The 27,198-nt window shown below is 52.6% G+C and overlaps 1 protein-coding gene across 1 annotated transcript in view; it reads left to right on the top strand.

Annotated features, from left to right (window-relative positions):
* The window catches only part of ANKH (ANKH inorganic pyrophosphate transport regulator), a 141,064-nt gene that overhangs the window by 87,232 nt on the left and 26,634 nt on the right, over positions 1–27,198 (top strand). Inside the window, exons 3-8 of the mRNA XM_062212593.1 lie at positions 7,988–8,106; positions 11,905–11,988; positions 15,356–15,526; positions 17,261–17,395; positions 18,692–18,784; positions 22,154–22,249. Of these exons, the coding sequence (XP_062068577.1) occupies positions 7,988–8,106; positions 11,905–11,988; positions 15,356–15,526; positions 17,261–17,395; positions 18,692–18,784; positions 22,154–22,249 (698 nt within the window). The remainder of the gene's footprint in view (positions 1–7,987; positions 8,107–11,904; positions 11,989–15,355; positions 15,527–17,260; positions 17,396–18,691; positions 18,785–22,153; positions 22,250–27,198) is intronic.

The raw sequence follows: 27,198 nt of genomic DNA, 5'->3' as shown, positions 1-27,198 counted from the left end.
AGCCTGCCCTGTCCTCGAGAGCTCTGTGATGGTGAGCAGACACCAGAAGAGAGCGGGAATGCGGCTGGGAGGAGTCCAGGGCTGCATGTCCCGGGGGCTAGGGTGGCTGCCACGTGCTGGGGACAGGGACAGGTCACCAGGTGGAGGAGGTTTGGAGCCTGAGACTAGGAAGAGCTCAGCTGACCACATGGGAAGCCAAAAGGAAGGTGGGGAGGAATAGGAGGAGGGCAGGGGGGCCGGGAGAGTCCAGCACAGAGGGAAACCACAGGCAGAGCAGCGCAGCAGTGCGCTAGGCTGTGTGGGGCAGAGTCCCTGGGAGACCCTTTGACACAGGCGGGCCTTGTTTGTGACGCCTCAGGGACAACCCTACTGGATGAGGCAGATTTATTAGTGCTTATGTATGGTTAACACAGCTTTAACTGCAGAGGTTCTACATATTCCACCTGTTTGCTTCTTAATAACATTAGCTGTCTTTTACCACTGCATCGTCTCCTCGCCTGTGACGAGTGCCTTGGCTGTTGCATGAGGCTTCCAGGCCCTGGGGAAATCCTGGTTCCCAGAGTGATCGCTGGCTTGGGTTTTTCCCCAGTTTTTGACCCTCGACTCCCCATACTTTGCAGTATTTGCAGAGAATCTGCCACTCCCTGGACAGTTGTCACTGAGAAGCAATTTCAGATGTGGCCATCTGCAGCTGTGAAAAATAAGCCGCGGATGCAGCTCCTTCCACCAACACCATGCCCTGTGTGTGCATCAACGGGGCGCAGTGAGACATGGAAACAGGCCCAGGGCAGAGGGCACTGCAGCTCTCTGCAGCTTCGTGTTAGCAGTTGTGCGTGTCCCAGGGCAAGGAGGTCCTGCCGCTGGCTCATTCTCACTACACTGGCTGTAGTTAAGAAGTTCTTTTTCCCTGGGTTTCTTTTCTTCTTCTTTCTGGACCCGATGGTGAGTGAGGCATTCTTCCCTCTTTTAGGACCTGGGGTTGGGTCTCCCCAGACAAGCTGGTGTGGACTCCACAGGCACTTCGCAAGGGTTAGCAACCCTAACCCCGCAGGTGTGTTGGATCGACAGATTGAAGGCTAGAAGATTCCCTCTCCCCACCATCACTGTCTCCTCTCTGAACACCCATAGCCTGGCTCCAGATCTGAACTGAAGGGGCCATTCCTCGGCCTTCTTGGGCAGCTACCAGTAGGCGACTTTTCGAGCTTAGGTGTAGCCGTGACTTCTGGATTCATCCACGAGGCCCCTTTATAAAAACTGCAGAGCACACAGTGTGCCACCCCACAGGCCGTGGCCACAGAGCAGGTGTTCGCTTGTCCCCGGCTTGACTGCATCTGTGAAAGAGCAAAACTTGCTGACCTTGGATTTGGCTTCATTTGGGTCCAGCTTCATTGCACCCTCATGGAAACTGGCATCGCCTGCCCTCCTGATTGACGGAGACGTAGACAGCGTTGCTGTGGGTTTGGGCTTTATTTACACGTGTATTTTCAGCAGGGAGTTGTGAGGCCTCTCTCATGTTCAGAAGCAGCCTGGACAGTCAGCACAACTCGGGGAACACAACTTTTGCAGGTGCCTCTGCTCCTCGTTGAAGTGATTTCTACATTGGTTCTGTTTGCCAGTCTTTTCAAACTTTTCCATTATTCACAGGATATAAAAGAGCTCTGTACAGGGTGACTGGATGCAACTTGACATAATTTAAACCAACCAGGGTGGTAGGAATGAATAGCCCATTTCAGGAGAGTTTCACAATTTGTTATGTAAAATAAAAAACCACACCGGTACTTAGTGGCTCAAAACATAAGTATTTAATTTGGTTCACCACACTGTGGGTCAACTGGGTGGTTCTTTTGGGCTTGGCAAGGCTCTGCCTCTGTGGTCAGCTGAGGGCCATGAGATGGCTCTGCTGATCAAGGCTGGCTTGTGGGTGGGGGGCTCCCTGGAGGGAGCCGGGTGCTGGCCGCAAGCTGGGCCGGGGGCTCTGCCGGGCACCTGAGCTCTCCACAGTCTCTCCTGCTCAGCCAGGCTCACCTGCACCTCCTTAGTTGGCTGGAGCCAGACTTCAAGGAAGAAGACAAGGAGATACGCAGGCCTCCTGATGCCAAGAACTGGAAGGGGTTCACCATGGCCCCTGCTGCGTGCTGCTCACCAGAAGGAGTGACAGGCCAGCCGGAGTCCAGGGTAGGGAAGAGGAGCCGCAGAAACACATCACAAAGAAGGGGCTGTGAGGAGGAGGGGACAGTTGGGGACATTTTTGCTGTCAGTCTACCCAGTCACTTCTTTGGGGGAAATAATAGATTTTTGCATTTATTCAGTCAACATTTATGGAACACATACTCCAGGATTAGTGTTCTTTATCTAAAAGGCTTAGGACAGAAATGTTTAAGATTTCTTTTTCGACTTGGGAATATTTGCTTAGATGTGTGATGTATGTCTTAGGGACAGGACCCACATCATTCATTAATGTTTCATGGACACCTAGACACATGGCCCAAAGGTAATTTTGTGTAATATTTTTAGCGGCACCTATGTTTTCACTGTGGTCCATCAGGTGGGGACAGATGTGGAAGTTTCCACTTGTGGCCGGTGCCGTAGCTCAATAGGTTAATCCTCTGCCTGCGGTGCTGGCACACCAGGTTCTAGTCCTGGTCGGGGCACCGGATTCTGTCCCGGTTGCCCCTCTTCCAGGCCAGCTCTCTGCTGTGGCCCGGGAGTGCAGTGGAGGATGGCCCAAGTGCTTGGGCCCTGCACTCCATGGGAGACCAGGAGAAGCACCTGGCTCCTGGTTTTGGATCAGTGTGGTGTGCCGGCCGCATCGACCATTGAGGGGTGAACCAATGGAAAAAGGAAGACCTTTCTCTCTCTCTCTCTCTCTCTCACTGTCCACTCTGCCTGTCAAAAAAAAAAAAAAAATTGTTTCCACTTGTGCCGTCGTGCTGGTGCTCAGAAAGCTCAGGGCTTGTCCCATTTCGGATTTTGAGTTTTCAGAGTAGGGATGCTCAGCCTGCACGTGGTAAACACGGGCTAGATCCTGAAATGGAGCCATGACCAAGACACGTTCGCTAGAGAAGCAGTCCCGTGCCTTGGCACCAGGCGCAACTTCTGCTCCGCGCTATAACCTCCCGTTTCCGTCACTCATGTTACACGCAGGCATGGGACCCCTCTCTCAGGCCTCAGCAATGCCTGCACCTCCCAAGCACATACTTTGCAGACAGTGCTGTATCCTGCACTGGTGTCGCAGCTGTCGCACAGGAAGCCATCCCCTCCACAGCTGGGCTCGCTGGCCCAGTGCCTCTCACCTGCAACACACTTAGCATGTATCTGTGATTTAAGTGTGGCCTGTCTAGCGCATACACACACACACACACACACTTTGAAGACAATACATTAGGAACACAGGGGATGAGATGACCCGCCCCAGAAAAGCCTTGCAAACAGGACCCGGTGGGTTAATGAACAGCCTTTGTGGAACATCTGAATGTTGAGGAGTGTGAATTAGGGTGAGGTTTCAGAATTTGCCTCCTAGGAATATGTGTGCTGTGCCTGAGCTGGGTGGAGGAGGCCCTCGCCCTGGTGGGAAGCTACCTGGGTGGAGACCTGTGGTGACTAGCACTTGTCTTTCCTGGTTTGCAGCAAGTGTGAGTAACAACTGCATGAACAGGTTTGAGAGCCACTGGCTGCAGGAGAGGCCCGTCAGCCTGGCTGGCTGCGGCTGCTGCTCGTTGTTCGGGTGGGATCACAGCTGTGTACCTGTGCATGGGCCATGTCCATGTCCTCGTGCTGTCCGGGCGTCATGAAGTCTGTCTGTTTGTGTTACGTCTGTTGGTAGACTTGTTAAATTCTGGGTGACAGTGTTCTGCTCTTCTTGAGGAAGACACACAGTGTCAGGACAGGCTTATCAAGGCAGCCTCTACAAGTTGAAGGTTACTAAATGTTGCCAAGGCAGCTGGCCTGGTAATTACCCACTGCGAGCAACATGCTTCAAACAAATTGCCCCCAGTCAACAGCTCTGGCTGGAAATAGCTCCAGGCCATGGGAGGAGGGAGTTGGGGGCAGGAAAGGCTGGACTAGAACGGTGGCTGGGAATTTTACTACACAGATCCCACGGTGAAAACAACCTTGGCAGCTGACAATCTGACTTCTCTACCAGGTAGGGCAGGAGTTGAGAAAATCAGGGAGCAAGTGTTCCTCTCCTTGGCTTGCAAATCTTTGCTGTAGTAGCTGACAGAGACTAAAATGAATAGAAGTACAAAGAAGCGAATCTGTCTCCTTAACGTTGATCGTTTCTTCGTGGTGATAACACTCCAAATCCCCTTTCCAGCTCTGGTGAAATGCACAATGCATTCTGGTTACCTGGTGTCCCCCTACTGTGCAAGAGAACGCAAACCTCATTTCTCCTAACTGTAGCATTATTCCCAACGCATCACCTAGCACCCCCTAAATACACAGTTATTATAAAGCCAATCAAAAAATTTAAATTAAAAATTATAAAAAAAAAAAGAAGCAAAAGCAGCCTTGCGCCCAGAGAACAGCTGAGCCTGCCCCACATGCTGTGAACAGCAAGAAAGAGTCACCCCTGCCCCGACGCTGTCAGGGGAGTGAGAGCCCCCTGCTGTGCTGCAGACGGGGGGGGGGGGGGGGGGGGGGGGGGGACGACGACACACGGGACTACAAGGGTTTATGTAGAAGCCCGGCTTTTGGTGCTCTTGTTAGAATCTGCTATTCAGCAGGTGAAGTTACAGGGCAGAGGGCAGCCAACTCCTACTGGTTCCTGGATTCCCGGGCAACAGGTGCTAACCGCACGCCCTGCTGCCACCGCCCAAATGCACATGTCCAGTCACCTCTCACCACCACCCCAGACTCCAGCAGGGGGCTGATTCCATCTCCCTGTCTCAGAAGCCAGCTGTGTCTGTTCTCCGGGCTGTCTGATACAGCGCAGCCAGGGCCACGCAGCAGTGGGCACCTTCCAGGAGATGTGTCGGCAGCAGGTGAATGCATGGTTGTGTAAACATCACAGAGTACATTCCGCAAGCCGAGGCAGCCACGGTGTCCTCGGCAGGAGCAGCTCCTGGCCCAGGCGTTGGCTGAGAATAAGTCGCACGACTACCACGGCCTGGGCGTCTTGCACAACAAAGTGTGTTGCGTCAGTGCTGGAGGCTACAAGGCGGGGATCAGGGTGTCAGTGGGCTGGATTTCTTCAGAGGCTGTGAGGGAGGAGCTGTCCCAGGCCTCTCCCCTCGCGTCTGGGGCTTTGCAGCCCTCTTCGGTGCTCCCTGGCTTGGAGAGGCATCACCGTGCCCTCTGCCCTCTTCCCGCAGCGTCCCCCTGTGCACCTGTGTCTCTGTTTATCTAAGGGCCCCAGTCATATGGGGTTGGAGCTCCCCTGCTCCACTGGACCTCGCCTTATCTAATGATACCTGCAGAGACCCTGGTGCTGGGGTACGGTCCCCTCCTAGGGCACAGGGGACCAGGACGTCAACATCTGCATCTTGAGGGGACATCAGTGAGCCCCCCAGCATTGCCATCCAGCACCCTGCCTTTCAGCAGTTCTGTGGCCTCTGGCTTCGGCCACTGCTGTCGAGGCCACTCAGCCGGCATTCCGCAAGGAATGTAACCTTTCTCGGGATGTTCCAGCTCCTGAGCTATTCATAGCCAGCCCACGCTTCTGCACTTGTGTTGCTCTGTTCGCCCAGCCTGGCTGCCTTTCCCATGGCCAGTGGCCTTTGCCCAGGGGCACCTTGGTGTGGGGAGGCCAAGATAGTCCTTGAAGGTCCCTGCACAGTGAGCGTCTGGTGACCGACTGAACGCAAGTGTGCAGATAAACAGCACAAGGATAAACCCCAAGACAGAGCGACCGCGGCTTGGCTCCCCAGGGAGGCCGTGTGTGTGTGATTGACATCCCTGTCGGCTTAGGTGTGTGCCAGTGCGTGTCTTTGCTGCTAACCCGGCTGGCACTTTCCCCACCCATCTTTCCCAGGTCAAGTGGAGACGCCTCTAATCCACTTTGCAAGACTTCTGAGCCTCCTGCCTTCATGGTCCGCACCTAACCCGTTCCATCCCCCAACATCCCTTCTCTCTCTGCCGGGTCAGGCCCTCTTCTTCCTTGGGTGCTCTGATGCCCCCCACTCCCCTCCACCTGGCACCTGTGCCTGCCTGCCTTTGCTCACCTTCGCAGCTGTTTTCTCACCTCTGCCCCTTGGCTGGGGGGAGCTGGAGCGTCCTTCCTGCCCCCTGCTCTCTGGAAGTCAGAAGCATCCCCGGTGCCTGCCCCTGGAAGTCACTTACCTGAACCTCTGCCCTTCCTGGGGTCCCATTTGTGCGCTCACTGCCCTGAACTAAGCGCAAGACTCCGCTTGTCCAACAGTATCGTAAGGCAGGACGCGGCCTGATCATGGCTGCAGGATTCTTTGTTTCTGCCAGTCAATACAGTCATGAGTTGCCCCTCACACTTTGAAATGGGAGGGGTCTTTATTAGCCCACGCAGCAAAGCTGCCTCTGCTCTAGCTCCATTCTGACTCCACAGCAGCCTCTGTCGTTGGCCACAGTTATAAGAAAACGAAAGGCATAGGGACATGTGCTGTTAGACTTGAAAAACACCGTGCAAACACGAAGATGACTATTTTCATTTCTAATATAAACCTATGTCAGTGAGGTAAAAACAGCTCAATGTTTTTGTCTAATCTTTGCTAATATTTGTCAGAATGCCTAGCTCATACAAGGGGACTTCAAAATTTTCGTGGAAAACAGAAGTAAAACATCAAGTTTATTTTGGTGCAAAAGAAAATGTTTGAAATCTATGCATGGTTTTGTAACAACTCGCATTTTGCCTGAACTATCAGGAAGATCTTTTTCCTCTCTCGCGTCTATCTGGCATGTTGCACCCAGTTGCACAATCTATACTGGCTGAGTGTGGTCCAATCAGGTTGGGAAGGAATTCTGACTTTGAAAGCATCGCCTGGGGGCTGGCCTTGTGACGCAGTGGGTTAAACCACCACTTGTGACACCAGTATCCCACATGAGCACAGCTCGAGTCCAGACGGCTGCAGTTCCCAAACAGCTCCCTGCTAATGCGCCTGGGAAAGCAGCGGAACTTGGCCCAAGTACTTGGACCCCTTCCACCCGTGTGGGAGACCCAGATGGAGTTCCAGGCTCCCAGGTTTTTCGGCCTAGCCCAGCCAGGCAGTGGTTCACTGGAGAGTGAACGAGCAGATGGAAGCTTTCTCTCTCTTTAACTCTGACTTTCAAATAAATAAATTAAATATTAAAAAAAAAAAAAAACAACACTGCCTTGATGTCATTTTCTGGCACTCAGGACTATACCCAGAGTTACCATCCTCTTCCCCCAAAATGAAAAGGACTAGCAAGTGTTTTCTTGAAAAGGCATGTTGGCATCATGGAATTTTCTTTTAGTAAACACTCAAGAACATGTGTAAACCTTTGGCTTTAGGCCCACCCACTGTGCATTCTTTCCTTTTTTCAAAATGATAGAAGCCACCCAAATGTGCAACCCAAGCGACTGAGTAAGTCGATGCTAAGGGAAGCTGCAAAAAGGAATTCCGCTCACTAAAGGGGATCAGATGAATTACACTGCACAGGCACATCTTGGCAAATATTTATATACAAGGCTATTTCAAAAAGTTTGTGGAAAAATGAATAACAAGTTTATTTTGATGCAAAAATCCATGTAGCTTTTTCATAATACGAATTCTCCATGAACTCTTTGAAGATCTCTTATGTAAAATAATCTCATTTTCATGTGAAAATACATGCATAATGTGACTGGGCTACTGGAACCCAGAGCTTCAGCCAAGATCTTCTCTAGGGAAAGGGGTAAGATTGTACGTGCTTTTCCATTATTTGCTTATCTAAATTTTCTGATTTTTTATACAACAAGAAAATATGACATTTTTAACTGGCTTTCAACTTTGGAGATAAAAAAAATGCCAAGGTTTCTTTTTCTAAAAACTGCGCTGCATGTGTTCGACCCTCACAGCTTACAGCGACCTCGGCTACTACATCATCAACAAACTGCACCATGTGGACGAGTCCGTGGGGAGCAAAACGAGAAGGGCCTTCCTGTACCTCGCGGCCTTCCCTTTCATGGATGCCATGGTGAGTAGAGGGACACCGGCTTCCTTTCCGACGGTCCAACACACACACACACACACACACGATCTGCCATTCTAGTCCTGTGCATGTGCAGCTGATCTTCAGAGCTCTCTTTCTCTTGCAAAACTGAAATTCTGTTCCCATTAACCAGGAACTTCCTGTGTACCCCTCCCCAGCTCTGGAAGCAACCATTCTGCTTTAGGTCTCTGAATTGGGCTCCTTTAGATGCCACACAGAAGTGGACTCATACACCATGTGACTGGTTTACTCGACAGCTTAGTGTCCTCAGAGTTCATGCCTGTTGTAGCAGGTGTCAGGATTACCCTCCTTTTGAAGACTGAATAGTATTCCATTGTATACCACGTTTTGGTTTTCTGTTTGTTTGTATTGCTTCTACATATTGGTTCTTGTGTCTAACACTGTTATTCTGCTGTGAACATGAGTGTAGAAATATTTTTGAGACCCTACTTAAGTTCCTTTGGCTATATATATCCAGAAATAAATTTGATAGATCATTTGATATTTCTGTTTTTAATTTGTTGAAGAACCATCATAACTGCTTTTTTAAAATAAGATTTATTTATTTATTTATTTATTTGAAAGGCAGAGTTACAGAGAGGCAGAGGCAGAGAGAGAGAGAGAAGTCTTCCATCTGCTGGTTCACTCCCCAGATGGCTGCAACAGCCAAAGTTGCTCCAATCCGAAGCCAGGAGCCAGGAGTTTCTTCTGGGTCTCCCACATGGGTACAGAGACCCAAGGACTTGGGCCATCTTCTACTGCATTCCCAGGCCATAGCAGAGAGCTGGATCGGAAGTGGAGCAGCCGGGACTTAAACTAGCACCAGTATGGGATGCCGGCACACCAGGTGGCAGCTTTAGCTGCTATGCCATAGCACCAGCCCCCGTACTGATTTTCATAACAGCTATACTATTTTATATCCCCACCAACAATGTAGAAGGTTCTAGTTGACTTTTATTTATTTTTGAAATTCATTTTATTTGAGACAGAGAGAGAGTGAAAGCTTGCATCTGGTGGTTCATTGCCCAAATGCCTACAACAGCCTCGGGCGGGCCAGGAGCCTAGAGCTCAATCCAAGTCTCCCATCTAGGTAGGAGGAGCCCAGCTACTTGAGTCATCACCTGCTGCCTCCAAGGGTGCACCTCAGCAGGAAGCTGGCTTGGAAGAGGAGCAGCCAGGACTCTGATGTGTGATGCAGGAGTCCCAAACAGCAACTTAACCGCTCTGCCAAATACTAGCCTCAAGAATAGCTTTCTAACAGACTTTCCACTTAACGTGATATAAGCACCCAGAATTTTACAGCAAAAATCTCTTGATCATGCTGACAGGATGTCCTCACTTTAATAACCAGCTTTACTAAAGTAGCTCACTTGTCCTGGAAGTAGAATGTTCTTTGGGGTTTTTTGTTTTTTGTTTTGTTTCTGTCTTCATCTGTGCTATGGCTATAAAAGGGATCTTGGCAGTGAGACACATTTCCAGTAATGTCAAATGCTGGAAGATAAACCCTTTTTTTCTTTTTTCTTTCTTTCTTTCTTTTTTTTTTTTTTTTTTTTTTTTTGGACAGGCAGAGTGGATAGTGAGAGAGAGAGAGACAGAAAGGTCTTCCTTTTTGCTGTTGGTTCACCCTCCAATGGCCGCTGCGGCCGGCGCACCGCGCTGATCCAAAGCCAGGAGCCAGGTGCTTCTCCTGGTCTCCCATGCGGGTGCAGGGTCCAAGCACTTGAGCCATCCTCCACTGCCTTCCCGGGCCATAGCAGAGAGCTGGCCTGGAAGAGGGGCAACTGGGACAGAATCCGGCGCCCCAACCGGGACTTGAACCCGGTGTGCTGGCGCTGCTAGGCGGAGGATTAGCCTGTTGAGCTACGGCGCCGGCTACTGTCTAGGTTTTAGAGACCTTAGACACATGAGGTAAGTGGACCTCTGTGGCTGAGGTGAGACCCCAGGCCCAAACCCCTGGAGGAGTGGAGTGAGGTCAGCGTATGCACGGCCCACCTCCTGGCTCCTTCTCAGGAGTCTGCCTTTGCTTGTGTTGGATTTCAGGCACAGGCTCTTTGAGCCTCTGACCGCTTCCTGCCGGTCTGCCCGGTTGCCTTAAATATTGAACTCTTGTGTCACAAGGGTTCTGGCTCTTGAGTGCTGGGATGCCTCCGTTGACATGGGTCACCTGAACCTCTGGGTGTCCTTTTCTTACTGGCTGCCGGGTGTGCTCGCTCTGAGAGCAGGTGCAGTTCACTCGGGAACATGAAGAAGGCAAGGGGCTTGAGGTCTATACAGACAGCCTCCCACAGGCCCGCACTGATCCCAGCCTACAGGGCTTCTAAATGGGCTGATTAGAAAACTGAATGTAAAAGCGTCAAGGCCCAACTTCCTAGACAGAGCCCTCGACACTGCCCTGATGTCTGTCCCATCCTCTCTTTTGGGCGTGGAAATCCAAACACAGGGAGGAATCACAACCACACAGTGAGTTCTGAGAACTCGGGGCTGTGAGTCAGTGCGCAGCAGGAACTCCAGGTACCCCGTTCCCCACCTCGCTGTAGAGGTATTTGCCACGAGAGGGTTTCTGGGACTCGGTACGAGCTGAGCATCCCTCATCTGAAAATCCCAAATCCCAAATGTTTTAAGTGCCACCATCATTCCACGCCTGACCCCACGCGTGAAACTTTGTTTCATGCACAAAGTTATATCCAATACCATATGAAGTTATTTTTCGTGATGTGTGTACAGGTATGTGTGAAACAGAAATGAGCTCTGTGACTAGGCTTGGGTCCCAACCCCAGGATATGTCATTATGCACATGCAAATATTCCAAAACCTCACAAGTCTTAAATCCCAAACATTTCTGGCCACAGGTATTTTTGGTAGGGGTCATTCAAGCTGGTACCCTTTTCTTCTATGTCTTACTTGTAAATTACCCCCCTCGAAGATCCCAATGAAAACAAAAATAAGGAGCATTTATGAAGAACAAATCCTCTCTTCCATTCCCACCTGCACACACATGTAGTATTAGAAACCATAAGACTCCCACCAAAATGGCCACAAACCCCAAGGTGCTGTCTACAAATGTCATCACCCTGCGTTTATCAACGTTTGGGACCCACGAGCTGCCGAGGCAGCTGCTGTACAGTCTTGACACCGACCCACAGAACAGCCCCTACTTGTCTGGTGGCATTGAGCTCGGATGAAATGTGACGTCTGTGTCAGTTCTGGTCGGCCTTAGCGATAAGCAGGGTGATGACCAACGTCAAAGCTTCGCCAAACCTGCCGCCCTGGGCTCTCATCGTCAGCTCCCACAAGAGGACGTTGCTCTTAATTCCCCACACTGACTCAGAGCATCAGAAAGGATCCTGCCCCAGCGTGCTGACAAGAAATGGCAGTGTTGTAATTGGCCCATGCGACCCTGCAGGGACGCAGCCACTCAGAACCAGCCGGAACCCTGGTTTCACCTTTGTGGCAGGTTCTAGCCATCCCCACAGCTCCAAGAGAGGGAGGCTGTCGCCTGGTGTCCGCCCCGCCCTCCTGCCAGGCACACAAACGTAGCAGGTGCACTCGTCTGCGTGTAACTGGCACTAAATAAGGAAATGCAGTCATACATTCCATTTACACGTCCAGCCTGGACCTAGTCACCTGTTAGGGTCACCCTGCCAACCAAAGACAACCTGTGCTCTGAGGCTGTGGCGGTACAGAGCATGTCCCAGGGATGGCACGTAGACCATAGCGCTGGGCAACAGCGTCTTCCCTGTCTTCCCTGAGCGTGTCTCATGCCCAGTCCTTTCTCTCTGGCAGGCGTGGACTCACGCTGGCATTCTCCTCAAACACAAATACAGCTTCCTGGTGGGGTGTGCATCAATCTCTGACGTCATAGCTCAGGTAAGTCAACCCGCGTGCCACTCGGAGCTGGGCATCAGGTGCAAGGCCCTTCCCGCCCCCTGTCCCGTGCCGATCCACGTTCATGTGTGGTGCGGCGCCCTCTGTGTGCGGCCCGCCTGCAGCAGCACTGTTGCACAGAATACTGCCTTCAGCAAGTGTTTGCTAATGGATGAGAAGAGGAAGCAACTGCCTGCAGTCGAAGCCTGCGTCCTGCTTCCAGGCTGAGGGTTGTGCGGGTTTGAGTTTGGTGTCTGGGGTTTCTGTTTAAAGAGCGTGTCTGTGAATGGCCACGCCTGGGACATTCTCGGGCCATCACAGGGTCGCTGTGCGCTCACTGAGCACACAGCCCTCTGTGTGCACGCACTCTGCCCCTGGCTTCCGGAGACACGCGTCGAGTCAGTCCTGGAGGGCGTTCACAGCAGTGCTTGTTGATGTGGCTTCCTAGGCAGCTCCCACCCGGGTCCATTCCCACACTGGAAATGACCCCGGAGACCGGTTCGCTTGTCTTTCCACTGTCTGAGTGGAAGGCCAGCATCCCCCTCTGTGGGTTCAGTTTGCTGAGGTCCAGCCCCAGCCTCCGCTTTCCATTCCTCCCTTCTTCCTCCAGCAAGGAAACCACATGAAACACGCCCTGTAATTTATAAATCAGGCTGAGTTCCTACAATCAGACATTCAAGAAAATGTCTACTTGGAGGAGGAGGTTAGTGATCTTTGCACTTCCTTCCAAATTCTCAGTTCTGTTCTGTGAACATTTCTACACATTTCCGTACACCCTAGCCTTTTTAAAAACATATTTTTAAAGACTTTTATTTATTTTTGTTTGAAAGAGTTACAGAGAGGCAGAGAGAGAGAGGTCTTCCATCCACTGGTTCACTCCCCAAATGGCTGCAATGGCTGGAGCTGTGCCGATCCAAAGCCAGGAGCCAGAAGCTTCCTCCGGGTCTCCCACGCAGATGCAGGGGCCCAAGGACTTGGGACATCTTCCACTGCTTTCCCAGGCCATAGGAGAGAGCTGGATCAGAAGTGGAGCAGCCAGAACCCGGACTGGCACCCATACAGGATGCTGGTGCCGTAAGCAGATGTTTAACCTAGTATGCCACAGTGCCGGTCCCCCTAGACTTTTAAAAAGGCTCCTTTCCTAAAATAATCTGTTGAGTTGTGAGTGCTTCCCTAATGACCAGAATTACCTCTCTGGGGCAGGCCTTTGGTGCAGCAGTTAACACGGTACTGGGGACACCCACGTCCCTTACGGGAGTTCCTGGGTTCAAATCCATGCTGTGCCCCAGATTCCAGCCCCCTGCCACCATGTGCCCTCGGGGGCAGCAGGTGGTGGCGCAAGCACTTGGGTCCCTGCACCTACACAGGAAACCTATTTTGAGTCCCAGGCTCCATGCTTTAGCCTGGGCCAGCCCTTGCTGTCGAGGGCATCTGAGAGTGAACCAGTGGAAGACATATCTCTTTCTCTCCCTCTCTTTCTGCCTTTGAAATAACAAAGAAAAGATTTTTTTAAATCTCCAGATAATTGACATTTACTCCATGGATCACCGTTAGGAATAATTTGAATTAATTCATGCCTGAATACTAACAACCCTTTGATGCTGGTTTGTTTTCTTGTACCATTATTAGAGTTTTCTCCTGGTCTTACTTTCACTCTCTCTGAGAGGTGAACTGAACTGCCTTATTCGTTTTGATCACTTAATTTGAAATTAAGGAAGCCCCTCTTGTGTCAAGCATTGGTACTGACAAAGGGAAAACTAAATTTAAAAAATCCTCACCATTGCCTAAGATAAATAGAGTGTGCAGCCAAGGGCAAGAAGACAAAGCCGTGTTCTGAGAAATTCTCTGCCGGTCTGCCCACAGTCCTTTTCCTTCTCTATTCTAAACCTGATCCGGGGCCTTGTCTGCGGAGGGAGGGCCTCGAGTTTGGAGCAAACAGATGTGGTCAGTGGAAACGAGGCAGGCTGGGTTCAGATGCCATCTGGCCTCGGGCAGTTCCTGGTGCAGTGGTTATTTCAGACCTTGTTGTTGGAGTTCCTGCCGCAGCTTGGTTGGGCGAATAAGTTGTATTTTTATTCTTAAGTCTCTTACCTCCCTCATGCTTCATTCCGCTCCTGGCCTAAAAGCGCTTGTCCGTCACCTAATTTGGCGATGGGTAGACAGATCCTAGGCAGGGTGCCGCGAGACTCCACCCTGGCACAAAAAGCGAGTAGTCACCAACGGTAAAACGAACATCGGTTATGATGCTGCAGACTTCAGCAGCAGCTCTGCTTTTTTCCCCCTAAGCCACTCGATCTCAGACACAGTAGCACAAAGTCTTTAGGTGTGGTTCAGACACGCAAACTTCTTGTCCCACCGTGGTTGTAATAGCTGCCTCTCAGTCCATCAGATTACCGAGGGAGTGTTCCTGTTGTATCTCGTGTGCGTCTGGACTTTCTTGGCTTGCTGGGTATCCTGGTGAGCATTTTCCCGACCTCCCTTCCTCTGGCCTCTGCTGTCATCTGCCCTTGGCTCCTGAGGTCAGCTGAGACCCCACGATGGCCAGGTCGGGTCTCTGCACTGCCCGGGATAACCTGTTGCCCAGCAGCACTCAGCGGCATCTTCCACACGCCTGCTTCTCCATGGCTGCTTGGCCATTAAGGTTGCTGTTGCTCCAGAGTACCGTCTTCCCCCGCCCCCACCCCCTGGTTATACTTTGCTTCTGGGGTCTCCTGGATGAGGGGGTGTGGGCGGGCCCTGGGCCAAGGCCCTGCAGAACAGGGCAGGTTGATGTGGTTTTAGACTTCTGTGAAAGCGTAGCACTCATAGAGGTGAACACATCATTATGATTCCTGTCTCTCCCGACTCCGATTATTTCAACCCATTCCACTTTTATAAGTTAGTATTTTAAACTTTCAGTTTAGGTTGATTTGTAACCATCACTGTGAGTGCCTGTTTCCTAGCATCTTCAGTGACTCTGTGCTATAAATGCTGTGTTCATTTTCCCGTATCCCCTTGTAAGTTGCCATGGGGAGGTGGTGGGACATACATGAGGCCTCGCGTGTGGCTTGCACGTGCACCCAGGATCCAGCCTCAGGAGGGAAATGGGAGGAAGGGCTGGGAGTCCAGTCGCTAGGTAAGTCCTAGGCAGTAGTTTCACCAGATAGGCGGCGCTGTAAGGGACTCGTTCGGCACGGTGGGCACGCCAGAGTGACCAGGCGTCCTTCCTTCCAGTGAAGCCCACACCCCTGCCCGTGAGTCACAGGACAGCATCACTGAGCCTCAGCCCACGTTCAGTTCTCCCTGCAAAGTCATGGTGGAGGCTCAGCCGTGTCGGGCGGCCGGTTCGCTCTCCTCCCCTCTGACCCGCTCCCGTTTTCCCGTCTCCCAGGTTGTTTTTGTAGCCATTTTGCTTCACAGTCACCTGGAGTGCCGGGAGCCGCTGCTCATCCCGATCCTCTCGCTGTACATGGGCGCGCTCGTGCGCTGCACCACGCTGTGCCTGGGCTACTACAGGAACATCCATGACATCATCCCCGACAGGAGCGGCCCGGAGCTCGGGGTACGTACGTCCGTAGCCCCTCGACCGCAGGCTGGGCCTCCACGTGGGGAGCCCATGGTGTCATCCGCGGAGGCCAGGCGCTGGGTGGCGTCCCCGGGGAAGGACAGCCGGAGATGGGAGTGACTTAGAGGAAGCCGAGAGCGCTGTGTCGGGCCGAGGAGGGGCTGCGACATCCACGGTGTTGGCAGCCATGGTGTCTTGGAGCTCCCGTCTCCTCACTGTTAATTTCGCAGCCAGATCCAGGCTTTCTGCTGTTTTCACTGGCCGCTCAGAGTCTCTGATTCAGATTCCTGCTGGGCACAAGCAGGGCACCAGGGGCCACAGGGCAGCATGGAAGAGGGTAAGGCCTGGCCTCTGCCCTCGAGCCGCTTTGTGCCCCATTGAAGGGCAATACAGAAGCAGCAGTAGACGTGAATCCTGGACAGCCATGAACGGCAGGGAGAACTGGGGGGAGGACCACCGTCATGTGTTCTGAGGAGCGGAGTCTGTGCCTTGAGTGTCAGAGATGAGCAAGGTGCACGCCCTTGCCCACACGCCCAGGCACTCTGCTCAGGCATCAACCCCTTTTGTAACTCCGTGTGTGGTCAGGCCGCCAGTGAAAGCCTATCTAGTTATTTCCACCACTAGGCCAACCTCATTAAAGCCGTCTTGATTATAATCACTTATCTCTTAACACTCAGCCACAGCAAAGGGGAACAGGTGGTAGTGGCTGAGACGGTCCCATGACTTCACTCCTACCGTCTTTGTTAACTCTTGGTGCCAAAACCACAATTGCCAGGAAGAGCCAACCTGGGAAGACGTCGCCCACCTTAGCTGCAGAACCTTAGGGAACTGCTTTTCTTTCTTCCCTATGCTTTCATGTCCCGTATGCTTCTGAACAATTGATGTGGCATCTGTAAGAGCTTTTTAAGAACTTTATATCGGGCCGGCGCCGTGGCTCAACAGGCTAATCCTCCGCCTTGCGGCGCCGGCACACCGGGTTCTAGTCCCGTTTGGGGCACCGATCCTGTCCCGGTTGCCCCTCTTCCAGGCCAGCTCTCTGCTGTGGCTAGGGAGTGCAGTGGAGGATGGCCCAAGTCCTTGGGTCCTGCACCCCATGGGAGACCAGGAAAAGCACCTGGCTCCTGCCATCGGAACAGCGCGGTGCGCCGGCCGCAGCACGCTACCGCGGCGGCCATTGGAGGGTGAACCAACGGCAAAAGGAAGACCTTTCTCTCTGTCTCTCTCTCTCACTGTCCACTCTGCCTGTCAAAAAAAAAAAAAAAAAACTTTATATGGTGCTTAAATAATTAGGTACATTTATGTGAGCTGACTGATTCCAAACTAAATTATACTGGTTTTTTATTTCTAAGAGTTACCTCCTACCGACCTGGCTTCTGGCCAGTCCATTTGATGATGTAAACAAAGACCAGCTCCAGATGGGCTCCTTGGGCCGCGGCGTAGGGCTCTACCTTGGTTGGCGATTTCCTGTACGGAAGATCCTGGTGGGATCCATCAAGCTCTCACGTGTGTGTTGATTGCCCTGTAGTTTGCCAACTGTCTGAGTTGATTTCTAATAAGATTGTATGTTTCATTTTAATTCCACCTGGTTTTTCTGCAGACTTCCTTACACTACTTCTAAGTATAGTGCATTGACTCACAATCGACATAAAGAGAGCGAGCGTTAGTTCTGCACCGTGTTTCCCGTGCGACTTCTACAGTTTCATAAACTTCTGTCTCCCTTCCTCAATGCAGGGAGATGCAACAATAAGGAAGATGCTGAGCTTCTGGTGGCCTTTGGCTCTGATTCTGGCCACACAGAGGATCAGCAGGCCTATCGTCAACCTCTTCGTCTCACGTGACCTTGGAGGCAGTTCTGCAGCTACGGAGGTAGGGACTTGCACTCTTTGGATCATCTTAGCCGGGAGGGGTGGGTCAAGTTGATTCCCAGGTCATCTCGCCAGCTCAGGTGATCCTGAGACATTAAATTCTCTGACATAGTCACACTAGGAAGCCATTAGGATCGCTCGAGGCCTTGAATCATGGTATTTTATCTTTTTGTGATGATGGAAGGAAATCTCTAACTCCTACTTCTCATTTACCATATGAAGAATAGACAGAAGAGAAGGGGTAAAGACACAGAACTTGCTGGAAGCTGGGCTGGAGCTGGAACCCAGGTTTCTTGACTCCCTTCCATTTCCAAGGAGTCAGCTTGTGACCCTGTCCCTGTAGTTGCAGGGGATGATGGCCCGGGCCTCGTGGTAGCGGAACTGACAGGCCCCCAGGGCTCAGGCTGGTGCCTCTGTTTTGGCCCAGCCTGACCTCTCGGGTTCCTGCACATCCCACCCACCTCAGCACCACTGTCCCTGCTCCAGTACTCACCCCCCGGATCTGGGAGCGGCCGGCTCCTCCAGAGGAGGAGTTGACACACCTTTTCCCTCCTTGGAGTTGAGCGTGAACAAATCCGGTGACTTCATCTGTTTCCTATCCCAGTGTCCGCTGGAGAATTCATTCCACCCCTGGAACTGGAAGGCTGGGGCCGCTCACTAGGGCCTCCTGTTAGTGCTGCTCTTGCGGAGGGGCGGCCCGGAGCCTTGACGGGGCTCTGCCTGCCAGGCTCCATGCCCTGGGAAGCAGCTCCTGCTCGCTGCAAAGGAGAAGCCCACAAACCCCTCGCCTCGGCGCGTGCCTGCATTTGGGGTTGGAGTCATGAGAGTCATCTTGGGTGGCTTTGATGGCACAGCAGCTTCTTCACTTGAATAAAGTCCTCCAGGCAGCAGTGTGAGACCCCGTGACTCGGGCGAGAATTCCAACTCGCTTTTTTAAAACATGAGGACAAATGATATGAAAGGCTTTTTCAGAATTGCGCTCTGTGGCATAGAGGGGCAACACTGGGGTGCAGAGCTGACCTCTGCTGACTGTGGACTTAGGGCCTGGGCATTCACGTGCCCCTCGTGGTCACGCTGGGGGACCTGTGCTTCACACACACACACACCTGCTTCATGAGGAGGTGAGCTTCGGATTCAGGGCCACCTAATGGAGCGCTCTGTTCTGTCCTGCCACGCCACGGTTTCTTCATGCAGCTGGGGACTTGCCTGATGTTCCTGGCACCCTGGGCATTGCTGTTGTGTTCATTAAAATAGGTGAAGGCCGCCTCCCTAACCCTGCTGGCTCCTCCTGTTGCAGGCAGTGGCAATTCTGACAGCCACATACCCCGTGGGACACATGCCGTACGGCTGGCTGACGGAGATCCGCGCTGTCTATCCCGCTTTCGACAAGGTGAGGCCCGTGTGGGCGATGTCGCACACACTCTTCTTAAAAGTGCCATGTGACAGACAGGGGTCTCCGAGGAGGAAGAGCTTGATGCTTCTCAATCCCACTCCCCACTGTAAGGTTAACGTGGCTGGGGCGGGATTGTGATTGGGGACTTTTTCCCTCCAGAAACATCAGAGGCAAATCTCCGCCAGCCTTGCTGCGGCTTCGGTAACACTTTGCACGTTGCTGTTTCTGTGGTCACTTCTAGCTTATTCCTGCGGAGAAACGGCTTGTTTGCGGAAGGGAAAATAAATTCTCAGGACCTTTAACGTATCGGATTCGATTTCTGTGGTTGGGTTCTTTAGTTAGACTCGTGCTTGCTGACCTCGTTCAGACACAAAGCTGACGGCCAGGGCTCACAGGTGCACAGGCCCGCTCTGGGGGCCGGTGTCTGTGCCTGCTCACACTGGCCGTGCCACGGGACGTGGGGCTGGTTTGGCTTTGAGGTGGCGGTTTTGCAGCCAGAAGCCTCTGCTGACCGCAGTTCTGCACTCCCCGGCTGCTGTGCCCTCTGAGAGAGCCACGGTAGCTTCTGACCTGTAACCTGTGGCCTCCTGTGCTCCTCATTCAATGAATGTCTATTTCCTCAACAGCTTCGTGATTTGAACCCACGGGTTTTCACTCTAAAATAAAAGGTTGGCAAAGCATACCCCAAATAGTGCACAGTGTATTCAACTGAAAAATTAGAAGCCGCCTGCCGCTCAGAGCAGTAATAGCAGCCGAGGCTTTTTGGCCTGCGTTTTTGGAGAACAGGCTCAGGACCATTGCCAATATCATTTTATCATCTCCCAAGGAGAGCCCCGGGAAATAGGTCGGCCCTGGCAGGATGGGCGGGTTGGGGCTCTGCACCTGCCTAACGCTGGACTCTCCCCTCCCTGCTTCCCCCAGACTAACTCCCTGTGGGGCCAGGCTGTCACATGGTCATGTGATTCTGAGACTCCCCTGTAAATGTTTGTGGCCTTCTGGGAGGAGGCACGGCCTGCGGAGTGGGCCCTAGGTGAGGTTTCTTATCCTCCACACTGACCATGCCCTTGACCTGAGAGTATCCCCTCCAAGCCTCTTGGACAAGGCTGACTGTCCATCCTCCTCCTCTGTCCCCGTTAGTGCCTGCTTGTCCAAAACAGCACATGTGCTCACACGCATGTGCACGCACACTGCTGTTCTCCACTGCCCACCCTGGAGCCCCTCCCTACTGCCCGGCCCCTGTGCTGTTGTCCAGATCCCTCTCACCTCCCCATACACAACCTCGTGGGGGGGGGGCCACCCTGCTCAGGACTGTGCCCTCCTGGCACTCCCTCCACCTGCTGCACACCTTCGGTGGCAGGCCTCGGGATGCACCACTTCTGCTAATGCGTGCTTCTGGCTCCCAGCACCCCAGCCTCTGAGAATGGGCACAGGCCCTCCCAGGAGAAGCAGACATTTGGTGTTTGAGTGAGTCCAACTCAGGCTGTAGATAGAAAGTCTCTGTTTTCCTTTCAAGGAACGCGTGTATAGTACTCGATCCTAGAAAACCCTGCCTTGCTATTTCAGTTCTGTAAGATTTTATAATGAACTTGGATCAGAGGAGCAGGTGCCAAAGGGTCAGCCCCTCCGGGCTAAGAAAGTCCCAGGTGAAATTGGTTTTGGCCTCCTTGTAGTAGTAAAACTTAACAATGCCACACATTGGTTTCAGCAGGAGCAGTAGAGAGAAACATTGTTTTGTTGCTAATCACAGGATAGAAACTACGCAAAAAAACCCTTTAGCAAATATATCTCTCTAGCCAGAAACTCGAGCTACTCAACCCTTTTGGGCATCCACCCATTGTTTCCAGACATCCTGGGGAGCTGTAGCTTGCAAGCACTTCTGGGAACGCAGTCTGTGCCCCGGGATCATAGACACCTCTGGGTGCACTTCCAGAATGGGCTGTGACAGCCGCTGAACTTCGTAGTGTTCAGGATGAGAGCCCGAGTCTCAGTGCTGTCCAGGGGGTTCAGCTGCACGGGAATGGAGCGGCCCCCACTAGTGCAGGTTCTCTCTGCTGCTGGGCTGTCTGCAAGCGGGGTTTGTGAGCAGAGGAGGCAAACAGAATGAAACACGGTGCTGCTCTAATGGCAGCTAATCACTTGTGTCCATGACGTTTGCAGTCACCTTGGCTGTGTGACAGACGAAAGTGGGCCTGGAGGAAGGAGCCTCAGCCCCCTGCCTTCCATGTGGGCGCTGTGGGGAGGTGGCCTGACTCCCCCCAGCACGGCCTCCTCCCCCTGTGCCCCAGGGCCCTACCCTTACAGAGCTTGGGGACAAGGGCGGGTGTGGCTCCCCTGCGTGCTGCTGGCCACAGTGGCACCCGGTTATTCAGAAAAGCAGGTGGGTTGTAGAGGCTCGAATTAGTAAAAACGTGTGATCCCCAAGGGGCCTGGGCTGGGGCAGCCACGAGGGGAAGGGTTTGCAAGATTCCCTCGGCCTCCGAGGTCCAGGCAGGGCCCAGAGCTCGCCCCAGGTGGGTCCCGTGCTAGCAGTACAGGTGTTATGCTGGAGGGGGAGCCAGGTGTCAGGACTTGTTTTTCCCTCAGCCCTGGGCCTAATTGGACCCAGAATGAGGCACAGGTTCTTCTTCCCCGCTGGTCATCACGGTGGAGGGGTGAGGTGCATGCCTGGCAGCGGGGCTGGGAGGAAGTCAGCCACCTGCAGGGCTCGCGGCTCTGCTCTGTGTGCCCGGTGTGCCGCGGCCCTCTACTCCCCAGCACCACAACCTCACAGGGAGCTTGAACACACAGGACCGAAAGTGGGGTCCAGAGACAGCCTGGAGGTCAAAGGTCAGAGAGGCTGCGGGACGAGAGGGGCTGTGAAGACAGGTGGGGGTTGCCGAAAATCCGTAGGCCCACTGGGAGAGGCAGGAACAAAACACAGGAGCTCAAGGGGCAGGGCAGGAAGCCCCGTGTGGCTGGCTGCAGGTGGGGAAATCAGGGCAGGAAGGTGAGCCTGGGCCGGGAGAGCAGGCCTGGAAGGCCTCATGGGACGGGACCCCGTCTGGTAGGGAGGAGAGCCGGGAAGTCTCCCAGCAGGGCCATGTATGTCGGGTGTGCTGGGGCCAGGGCTGGGGCAGGTGGCTGGCGCAGTGCCAAGGGGAGGGGCCTGGCTCGGTCCAGAATGCACTCTGGTTGACGTTCGAGTACAGGAACCTGACAGCTGCCTGAGCGAGACTCCGCATGCCAGCCGGCTCCCAGGCTGTCACTTGAAATCCACACGTCAGGCGCAGCAGCGGAAACGAGACTCTTTGCCGTCGGCGACAGGGCAGGGGTTCGGCCCAGGTCACGCCAGAGCCCAGTCCTCATCACCGCTCTTCTCTTCCCCAGAACAACCCGAGCAATAAACTCGCCAACACGAGCAACACGGTCACCGCCACCCACATCAAGAAGTTCACGTTCGTGTGCATGGCCTTGTCTCTGACGGTAAGGACAGGGCGCTCGCTCCGGTCTCCCCTTCGCCTGCTGTTTTCATGAATGAGATCTCCACTGTCAGGGAGACATCTGGCGTTCTATCACGTGATGCCCGGTTAAGCAGCCGCCTCTTCGAAACGTTTCCTTCCCAGCTTGGGAACGACCCTTAATCAAGGAGGCCGTTGGCTCCCAGGCTCCGGGATGGGCTTCTGAAATTCCTTGGGACGGCTGAAAGGCCAGAGCTGGCCTCTGGTTGGTGTAATATTCTTTGTCTTGCTTCAAAAATGTGCAGCCCGTGTGTTAGTTAAACAGCCAGAGTCAGCTTTACAACCATCTCCGTCCTTTTCCCAAGTGTAACTGGCGTTCTTTCAGTTTCCCTAGTAAACATTCCTTTCCCATTACATTACGCTGACACGTCCTGCTTCTCTGTCTGCTATGCAACACATACTCATAGAGCGCCTCTCGGACCCCAAGCCCCGGCCGTCCCCCGAGAATACAGCGCGAACGGCGTGGGTGATACCACACCATCGCAGGGTCTATCGGCCTCTCCGGTACACCCTTAAAAACAGCACGAGGCATCCTGCCTCTATCAGACTCCCGCGGGAACTCGCACGTATAAGGGAATGTTCAAAGTGCGTGTGCTTGCTTCAGAACCCGAGGGCTGTGCCGTTCAGCTCAAGGTTGTTGAGAAGGATCCTCACGGGTGGCAGGAAACCCCACCCCAGACTGCGCCCTTTGGGTTGTAAAGCCGCAGCTGAGAGGTGGTCCAGGGAAGAACGGGGCTTTGGAACGGAGCCTGCTGTTTCCTAGGGAGCCCTGTGGAGTGTGTCCATGCGTTGATGCACTGTGAATTGCATACGTGACTCGGAAGGCGTTGGGTCATGCTGAATGCACGGACGTGGTAACTGTTGTCCTTCTTGTCATTATCCCAAGACCATTAGCTTGGCGAGTCCTGGTAGTGGTTTTTAAAATCAAGCCCTGAGTGGGTCATTGGATGAACTTTTTTTTTTTTTTCAAAGCCTACCGCTTCCTATTTGATCCATTGCTCCAGCACCAGAGTAGATTGTAACATGGGCAACAGGAAACAGAGGCCTGCCCAGGGCACCCCGTCACTGTGTGACCTTGTGAACTCTGCCGCCCCATCCCCACCGGCCCAGCGTCCCCTCCAGTCGCCTCTTCCTTGTGAGCTGGGGAGGAATTTCTGACAGTGACCCCAGACGACCCCGCACTCCTGTTGGCCTGAACTTCCCTCTGCAATGTGCAAGTTTTTTCCATAGTTCCCTAAAGTATGAGCAAAGCACGGGGCAGCATTGACACGGCGTAAAGGAGTATTTTAGGAACGAAACAGAGAGGGTTCTATTCCAGGCACAGACCTCAGCCTCTGGAGCCTGTGTTAAGTGCCTGGAAGTCGAAAGGGGAGCAAGCTAGCGGCCAGGCTCTGTAACTTGGATCTCGTCTGCGCACACAGCTCCCGGCTGTTGCTGGCTGTGCTGCCGGGAGTCTCCCCTGCTCCACTTCCTGCACTCTCTTTAAACTTTCCCCGCCAGCTCGAGACACGTTTCACCAGCCTGCGTGGGTGCAGGGTCTTCCTTCTTTCGTTCATGGGAAGTCACTTGTGCCTCAAAAAAAAAAAAAAAAAAAAAAAGTTGTGCAACATGTTTATTTTGAAATAACTGCTTAGGATCTGGAGAAACGCTGACCTGTCCTTGGAAGAGGGTTGAGTTAGTTTTTAGATTTAGGATTAGAACAAGTATCTGTATCTGCAAATATCTCGGGGCAAATTTAAACCTTAGAAAAGGCCCTTGGAAAGGAGCTGGTCAAAACTTGCAAGTTTTCAGAAAAGCAAATGACTCAGCCCAAGTGACTGTTCAAGTAGCAATAAAACAATGTGCTCCAGAAATGGAATTAAAAGATGTTTGTTTTGGTGCAAAACAATTTTCGAAATCCATGCATATGGAATAGTCTTTAACAAGTTCATGGAACAATATTGGTGATGAGAAACCATGCATAAATTTTGGAATTTTTTTGCACCCAAACAAACTTACCTTTTAATTACAGTTACCACGAAGTTTCTGAAGTGCTCTCGTGGAGCCAGCTAGAACCCAGCCTTCAGGGGCCATTCTCCAGGTCTCTGCACTCTGAAGTGTGCTGTTCCCCAGAGCAGGGACAGGTGTTGGCCCTCGGGCTCCACAGACGGGTTCCTCACCGCTTGCTGAGACAGACAATGGTCTCTTCGCCAGGAAAAGCCTTTTATCCTTTTATACTGAGTCAGTCAGCTGCGCCATCACCTCGGCTGGAGGAACTGTTGTTTGAAGACACAGATTCAAGAGAGATTTTTCTAGATTGGACCTTCAAGCACCACTAGAATGAATACACACCCTTAGATGCCATTTATCCTCACCCTCACTCTGTGCAGCCATTGCTAATCTTCACTGGGAACCTCACCCCCAGGGCCCAGGACACAGTCATGGGTGATAAACACGTGAGTCAACTAACTCCTAGCCGGCAGCTGACAGTGAGGGGGGCACCACCCTGGGCGAGCAGGTCTCCTTTCTCACACTCGGCTGACCCCAGTTTTGAAGCGGTTAAGAGATGCTTTGCGCTCATGTTTTGAATTTTTTTTTTAAATGGGATGGCAGGATAGTCAGAAGCAGGGGCCACGGAAGCACTCCTGAGCAGCATGCACTGTGCCCATTCCAGTGGGTGGTTCCCAGAACCAGGCACGAGCTTTCTGAATGATTCCACAGCTCCCTGTACATCACCCAGCGTCCTTGCGTTTTTCTGGTGCATGGCTCCTCGTAGGAAGCTGGCTCTTGGCTGGAGCCTGCCCAGTGACTCAGTAATGCTTACTGCATTTCAAAGGGAAATTTGTACTGGCCAAGACAGAATGGGCCCCTTCTTCACGCCCTGAAATTTTGGGTTCAGTGTCTGCCTTTGCCCATGAAAAATGCAGTTGTCACTTTGGACAGTAAGAGACTAATGTGTCAGCATGCCACAGTGACCCGTTTCCTTATTCCCTATTAAAGATGTTTAATTTAATCTTGGAGTCTGTGTTCGACTCCAAAAGTTGATTCTGCTCATACTGTTTTTGTTTTTGTTTTTTAATTTTTACTTATTTGAAGATAAGAGCTAAAGAAAAAGATCAGAAGCTTCCATCCACTGGTTCACTCCCCATATAGCCGCAATGGCCGTGGCTGGGCCAGGCCAAAGCCAGGAACCTGACACTCTGTCCACGTCTCCCACGTGGGTGCAGGGGCCGAGCACTTGGGCCATCTTCTGCCCTTTCCCAGGTCTTTAGCAGGGAGCTGGATAAGATTCAGTGACAGTCAACACATCCAGCTGCTGAATTTATCAACTTAGCACATTTTCTGATTGACCCCAAACAGACCTTAAAAAAAAAAAAGTCCTGAAGTGCACAGCAAATCATGTTAAATGGAGAGGTTTCAATAGCTTTGGCTGCTTTACCAGTTTCCATTTTACTTCACAATGGCATTTTCAGGACACTGGGTGTTTCTCTTCCCGGGCTCCCTGCCGCCCGAGCCGTGGGGAGCCAGTGCCAAGAGAGGGAAGTGCTCTGCTTCAGGAGAGGTGGGGAGGAATCCAGGCAGGGCACAGGCTCGGCTACTGCTGAGGCCCCCACAGGCCTCTGTTCACAATGGAGATGGGCGTAGGTCCAGAGGGGTGTTGGCAAGCAGAGCCAGCAGGGTGTTTTTGTGCAGTGGGCAACCTGCATAGCCATACCCCAGCAGCCCTGAGTGTCTGACCCAGAGAGAGAGTCAGAGAAGACAGAGGCCTGCATGTCAAAGCACTAGACAGGCAGGAAGGCCAGGGGGAAGGGGTGGTGATGGGGATCATGGGCAGAAAAAGAGACAAGAGGTTAAGTCAGAGAGAGAAGGGGCAGAAAGGCGGAGGGGGGCTACAGACACTGTGGAGCCCTCGCCCTCCATGGCAGCTGCCAGGCCTCCCCGGGGCGAATTGCTGTAGACTAAGAGTTTAAGTTTGATGGGGTTTTTTTTTTATGTATATATCAATGGATGGTAAAGGGAGTTCATAAACAAATCCAGAACCTTCTACACTTAGTTAGGGGTTGACTTGTATCTGCCAAAAATGCCCGTGCTGACGTCCTGACCCCCTGGATGTGACCCTGTGTGGGAAGGCTGGAGATAAGGTTCCGCAGGGCAAGTAAAGTACCTGGTGTTCCTATCAGAGGAGGAAATCTGGGCCAGGCCTGCCCACAGGGAAGACATCCTGTGAAGCCAGGGGGCCACCAGGAACCGGGAGAGGCCCGTCCAGATCCTGCCCAGCACCCGCTGTGGGCGTGGCCCCGCCTCCCCATGCTCTCAGTGACACGGCCGACTGGCCAGACTGTGGCACTTTGTTCCAGCCACCCTGGCCATCTGACCCAAGGATGTTTCTGGAAGAAGGGAATCTTTTTTGTCACTTCAGGCCACATGGATTGGTTACCTAGACTTTTAGCTCTGTAACTTGTTTGTGTTAATCCTCCCTCCCCGTGGTTTCTGCTGTTGTATTTCCAGATCATCTGTACGAGCAGAGCGTTGGCTTAGAGCTGGTTTTCATACGTACTGGGTGTGAGTCTATCTGCTTAATTATATCTTTGCTGCTGGAGTTGCTGGGGAGCATCCAAGCTGTTGGCATCATAGCGTTTGATGGAAGCACCAATGACAGGTTCCGGTGACGTTGCTTCTTGTTTTCATTCTGAGTTTTATTACCTAAATAATCCTGGTGCCTCTCAACCGGGTCCTTGTAGCACCCAGGACCAACCCATGCCCCTAGCGACTCTGAAAGGCAGAAGTATTTCCTTAGCAGTCAGGAAGGGGAGTGTTCTATCCCATGCTGCTAGTATGCCATCCACTTGGATCTGTCCTCCAAGACAGTCTCAAGACTTGTGCCTACTCTGCTTTTCCCCACTTGAAACTTATAAATTATTCTAGTCTGCTTTC

This window comes from Lepus europaeus, chromosome 15 (genome assembly GCF_033115175.1).
Source record: "Lepus europaeus isolate LE1 chromosome 15, mLepTim1.pri, whole genome shotgun sequence".
NCBI classification, from domain to species: domain Eukaryota; kingdom Metazoa; phylum Chordata; class Mammalia; order Lagomorpha; family Leporidae; genus Lepus; species Lepus europaeus.
Note: the sequence above shows the minus strand (reverse complement) of the source record. Positions and strands in the feature narration are given on the sequence as shown.